Source organism: Primulina tabacum, chromosome 4 (genome assembly GCF_025594145.1).
Source record: "Primulina tabacum isolate GXHZ01 chromosome 4, ASM2559414v2, whole genome shotgun sequence".
Taxonomy (NCBI): domain Eukaryota; kingdom Viridiplantae; phylum Streptophyta; class Magnoliopsida; order Lamiales; family Gesneriaceae; genus Primulina; species Primulina tabacum.
This window is the reverse complement of record NC_134553.1, coordinates 13,827,769-13,833,768: the sequence shown is the minus strand read 5'-3', so window position 1 is coordinate 13,833,768 and position 6,000 is coordinate 13,827,769. Positions and strand designations below refer to the sequence as shown.

At 36.2% G+C, this 6,000-nt stretch overlaps 1 protein-coding gene across 1 annotated transcript; it reads left to right on the top strand.

Moving 5' to 3' along the window:
- The first annotated feature begins 558 nt into the window (after positions 1 to 558).
- LOC142543124 (dicarboxylate transporter 1, chloroplastic-like) lies at positions 559 to 4,325 on the top strand. Its single transcript, XM_075650177.1, has 3 exons — positions 559 to 1,885; positions 3,255 to 3,476; positions 3,768 to 4,325. The coding sequence occupies exons 1-3, from the start codon at positions 770 to 772 to the stop codon at positions 4,128 to 4,130; spliced, it is 1,701 nt and encodes a 566-aa protein (XP_075506292.1). The 5' UTR covers positions 559 to 769; the 3' UTR covers positions 4,131 to 4,325.
- The last annotated feature ends 1,675 nt before the right edge of the window (positions 4,326 to 6,000 follow it).

Below are 6,000 nucleotides of genomic sequence, written 5' to 3'. Positions count from 1 at the left end.
CATTGTATCACTCACGAAAAATTAAACAATTTAAAAAATAATTTTTTTTACAATTAGTCGTATATTTTTATCGCATATATTAGTTTTATAACAATGAAAATTAATAGGCAAAAACTTGTATGATACGGTCTCAAAAGTCGTATTTTGTAAGACGGATATCTTATTTGAGTCATCCATGAAAAAAATATTACTTTTTATACTAAGCGTATTACTTTTTATTGTAAATATCGGTAGGGTTGCCCTGTCTCGTAGATAAAAATACGTGAGACCGTCTCACATGAATATCGGTAGGGTTGCCCTGTCTCGCAGATAAAAATACGTGAGACCGTCTCAAAATAAAAAGTAATACTCTTAGTATAAAAAGTAATACTCTTAGTATAAAAAGTAATAATTTTTCATGGATGACCCAAATAAAAGACCCGTCTCACAAAATACGACCCGTGATACCATCTCTACATAAATTTTTTCTTACAAAATAATAAACCAAAATCTTGTTAGTTCTCTTAATTTCCCCACAAATTGCGTAGTCCAAATTATTTGCGGAGTTCTCGAGCACAAACTAGTTCAACTGCCACCCGGCCACTTCGATTCCGTTTCCCCACCGTTCGATCCAATTCCGACGGTTCAGATTTACGCTCAAAACACTTCTGTTGCACATTTACACCCCCACCCCACACCCCTATCCCCAACATAGAATTGATCACGAACACGCAGGGAGGCAAGAAGTTCCAACCTCCAGCACCAGGCCGCCGCTAAACGCCGTGAAAGGATGGCGTCTTTGGCCCTCACCACATCCTTAAGCCTCTGCTTTCGCCCACTCTCCTCCCCTAAATGCCAAAAATCCAAAGCCGTCTATCCCTCCACTAGATTTAAATCAATTGTCGCCAATTCCACTGACAATTCCAAGAGCAACCCGCTTAGTGGTTTTCCTCGACAGAAAGATCGCGTCCAGTTCGCTAAGAAAAATCCCAGATTCCTAATCAAACGTGATCCGATTGTTTCAACTCCGTCCGCTTCCACTTCCGCGGTGCCGGTAGTGCCGGCTCCCCAACCGTGGCAGGGTGCAGCCATTAAACCACTCATAGCTTCCATAGCTACGGGTGTTATTATCTGGTTCCTTCCGCCGCCTTCTGGGGTTTCAAGAATCGCGTGGCAATTGCTTTCCATTTTCTTGGCAACTATAGTTGGTATCATAACGCAGCCACTGCCTTTGGGAGCCGTAGCTTTAATGGGCCTCGGCGCTTCTGTTCTGACGAAAACTCTTACCTTTGCCGCTGCATTTTCAGCCTTCGGAGATCCCATTCCCTGGCTGATTGCATTGGCTTTCTTTTTTGCACGCGGGTTTATCAAGACTGGACTGGGCAACAGGATTGCTTACCAATTCGTGTCTTTGTTTGGGAGTTCTTCTTTAGGATTAGGTTATAGTTTAGTTTTTAGTGAAGCCCTTTTAGCCCCGGCTATTCCCTCGGTCTCTGCTCGAGCCGGTGGCATATTTTTGCCTTTGGTGAAATCCCTTTGCGTTGCTTGTGGTAGTAATGTTGGTGATGGGACTGAGAACAAGTTAGGATCTTGGCTAATGCTTACATGTTTCCAAACTTCTGTGATTTCGTCATCTATGTTTCTGACAGCAATGGCCGCAAATCCTTTGGCTGCTAACTTGACATCAAGTACTATTAATATGTCCATTGGTTGGATGGATTGGGCTAAAGCCGCTATAGTGCCCGGACTGGTTTCGTTGATTGTGGTGCCAATGGTTTTGTATTTGATCTATCCACCTACAGTGAAGAGTAGCCCTGACGCGCCTAAGCTTGCTAAAGAGAGGTTGGAGAAGATGGGGCCTATGACTAAGAATGAGATAATCATGGCTGGAACATTGCTACTCACGGTATTGCAACTTAAGAATCTAACTTGGATTATAAATTTTTCATTTAGTTACTTTTTGTTTCATTTATGCTGCTAATACTATGTCTACATGGTTAGTTATTTAGAATTTGGGCTGCGAAAGTTTTACCTCTCTTTTGTTGATTGGATGTGTAAATTGTTAGGGAGTGTTATTTAGTGTCATTCAAGAATTACAAAGGTTTTGGCTCTTTGAATGGGAGTTAGAGTAATATGTGGAAATTAAAATACCCAAGATTTCATTAGCATATTTTCAGCTAATTTCATATTATATTTGATAACGTGAGAAACTTTATATGCTTTCACCAATTGTCTGTTCTTAACATTAGAGTTTATTGCATGATGGAAAGTAAATATGGTAAGATTCAATTTTTGGTGTAAAAGCTCTGAAAGACTTGTATCTTTTGAATAGTGCTTGTGCTTACTCCTTACCATGTTCTTAAGTTACTGAATTAATCATTAATTTCATTCAGTAGATAAGCGTGTATATAACATGTTTTTTTCTCAAACTTTCCTTTCCTCTATGATCCCTCACATTAGATGCCACAAAATTCATTTAATAGTTTTTATAGTTTTTCTGAGTAAATCTTGTTTATGCGAAGCTGTTTTCTGTTTACAGTATCCAAAATGTGGCCCTTGTTTGAATTGTTTGTCTTTTATCCATGGCTATGGGGCACTGTTAAATTTGATGTTTCATTTCTTTAATCGTGTACTCTTATCCTGATCTTTTCAACAAATTTATTATATTTACTCTATGCAATGAACTTCACCCGTAATTTTCAAGCAGGCATTGTTGTGGTGCCTTTGTGGTTGACTTTTACTAAAATAAATTATATGATTGCATTTAAATGGCTCAAATCCATATCTGCATACAGAAGAATGATAAAATGATTGGAGAACGTAAAGGTCAATACTTGTTGTTCAAAATCGCGTGATAATATTTGGCATTTGGAAAGTAAAAACTCATTTCTAACTTTAGAAGCCATTTTAGTTTCTGCTACTTAAGATCAAGATATTTCATTGTCTGATTTACTCATTTCTTGATCCATCGATTCACTTGCATTTCGCGGCTATCCTACCCTCACCTTAATCTGTTCACAACTATATCAGAGTCTGTATTAGCAACATTGCCTCAAAAATTTAGGAAACAGGATGTGGTTCCCTCCGAAGCCACATCTCATTACAGATTTCAGACTTTGACGATACCTCCACATTTTTCGGTGGATAGTATTATGTGGACAAATTTATATCTTGATGGCATTTTTCAATTCAAAAATAAAATTCTCAACATTACTGCTGACGTTCATTTACCTGATTTTATTCAAATTGATGACTACGTATTTTCCATGTATCAGGTAGGACTATGGGTCTTTGGAAGCAAGCTGAATGTAGATGCCGTTACTGCAGCAATTCTTGGACTATCCGTCCTCCTCATAACCGGAGTCGTCACATGGAATGAGTGTCTGGCCGAATCAGTTGCTTGGGACACCCTTACGTGGTTTGCTGCACTTATAGCAATGGCTGGATATCTAAACAAATATGGACTCATTTCCTGGTTCAGCCAAACCGTAGTTAAGGTTTGTTCACTTTTCACCACATCTTACATTAGAGATGGGGAGCAACAATCGCCCTTCTATTCCACTTGGCCACCTGTATAGCACAATTTTAAAACCTTGCATGGAGCTTTTGTAAAGTTTAAATTTTTTTAATTTTACTGTTAACACAAGCTATGATTTTTTTTCTGTCTTTTCTTATGAGTGGCCTAATGTAACTCCTAGTTTAAGATTTATTTTTCTTCTTGCCCTATACTTTATATTATTCATTTGTTTCTAAGATGTATCTTCTCTATTTTTTTCCTTCATTTACAGTTTGTTGGCGGCCTGGGCCTTTCATGGCAGCTATCTTTCGGTATTCTCATTCTCCTATACTTCTATTCTCACTATTTCTTTGCAAGCGGGGCTGCGCACATTGGGGCTATGTTTACCGCATTTCTATCAGTAGCAACTGCATTGGGTACTCCGCCATATCTTGGTGCCATTGTCCTTTCTGTCCTCTCAAATCTTATGGGTGGCATTACTCATTACGGGATTGGATCAGCACCCGTCTTCTATGGAGCTGGCTATGTGCCACTCTCGAAATGGTGGGGCTATGGATTCTTGATCTCCGTTGTGAATCTTGTTATATGGCTCGGCGTGGGCGGAGCATGGTGGAAATTCATTGGCTTATGGTAGAATCAGCTCTTTGGATTAACTCTCTCGTACAATAATTTTTATCTGTTTCGATTGGTTACAGTTTTGCTTTCCCTCGTGGACATTCACCGTTTGAACCTTTTTCTTTGAAGCAAAGATTTCAGAAGTTTAGACGGGATCATGTGTAATTTGAATATACGAGATTTCGACTAATTGAACATATAATGGGTTATTTTACGAATCAAATACAAATATATTTTATGAGAAAGATTTGAATTTTATATGAAATATATAGAAAATAGTTAATTTAATCGTAAAAAGTTTATATAAATTGTTATATTGTCAATATGACTAGAAATGTACATTTTTTATTGTGGAATTAGAAAGTAAGATTAGAGGTAGTTTTTGTCTATTTGTAATACTAAAGATCAAAATATTAGAAGAAGTGTTCAATAAATTAATTTGTGTTTTGAACTTTATTGTCTCTTATATAATGATTTTTTTATTTTATAATATTTTACGTTCTAATATATTATGACATTTGTTTTATTTTTATACACATGCAAATGGTATAGATGAAAACTTTGAATATACTATGGTACAATGAGGTCGTACAAGTTATGTCGATCATGAAACTCATTTAAAGTTACTGTATATTTTAAACTCGTTTTTAGTCGATTCAGTCACTTAAAATAAAGATAAATGTTGTTCCAGCTTGAGATTGAAATTTGATATGTTATGTCATGTTTTATTTGTAGGGACATGTCCCATCATACATGATGAGCGCTCATATGACGAGTAACTGAGCAACTCTCCACTGAATTTTTGAAGCGGTTATCATTTATGGAGTGTGGATAAGTAAGTAGTTATGGTTGTACATCATCAGTTCGACCCGGGATAACATAGAAATTCTACGTACTAGTGCCACACTTTGACTTGTTTACTGACTCTGTGAGGGTCATCGAGTGGCGATGTTAGATGTAGTTTCGACATACGTAGGAGCCGATGCATTGTAGTTTGAGATTCAATGCTCACCTACGAGTGTGCATATCATATATGATCTGGTGAGTTAAAATTGCCGAGAATCTATTGTCAAAGTAAGAATATGTTACAAGGTAAAATAGTTCCCTAATTCCACATATGATGTCACTATGATTACTTAAATATGCATAACATTGTTATCGAATTCATATGCAAGCATTGATAAACCAATGATTGCAAATTCGATCGAGATATATGAGTCAGATGGACCGTATTGTATGCTAAACATAAACTATTGGTTCTTGCAGATACTATCACTGATACCTTGGGAATCGTGAGACGATGCTACTAGAGACTCTTACCATGATTCAATGAGTGCAAACCATGATTCAATGAGTACAATCAGAAATGAGTTCTGATGTTTTTTTCGGATCAAGGGGTTGATACATATAAGGGGGCTAACAAGGATAAGCCTGTATAAGGAACAAACATTATCTCAAATAATATGAGTTGTGAAGTAGTGCCCAAAAATCAATACACGTAATCCCCGTGTATAATTGTTAATATATTTATTTAATTAATAATATAGTAAATGCATGCTATGTGTTAAATTATTTTAAAGGTAATTATATTTATTTATGCAATTTAAAATGTTTTCTTAAGTTTAAATTTTTCAGACGAATATTTGATACCGAACCGGGAAAGGAGATCAGAGACGTTTGAGGTGTTAAAATTGAAGGTTATATATTTTTTATTTTAAGTCAAGAAAGAGGGATTTAAAAGATTTATGAATTTTAGCAATCAAGAGCTAAATTTAATTTATCGAGTGAAATAGAGACGTTAACATCTTAATTAGCAAGTTTCGAAAATAAGATATTTAAATACTTCCACTCGAAATACAATATTTTAATAATTTTTTATGACTTAATTA

Bases quoted from the DNA above. Each gene is read 5' to 3' on its own strand.
- LOC142543124 (XM_075650177.1), top strand. From the start codon at position 770: ATGGCGTCTTTGGCCCTCACCACATCCTTAAGCCTCTGCTTTCGCCCA. The intron at 1,886-3,254 runs GTATTGCAACTT...TCCATGTATCAG, and splicing joins CTGGAACATTGCTACTCACG to GTAGGACTATGGGTCTTTGG. The intron at 3,477-3,767 runs GTTTGTTCACTT...CTTCATTTACAG, and splicing joins TCAGCCAAACCGTAGTTAAG to TTTGTTGGCGGCCTGGGCCT.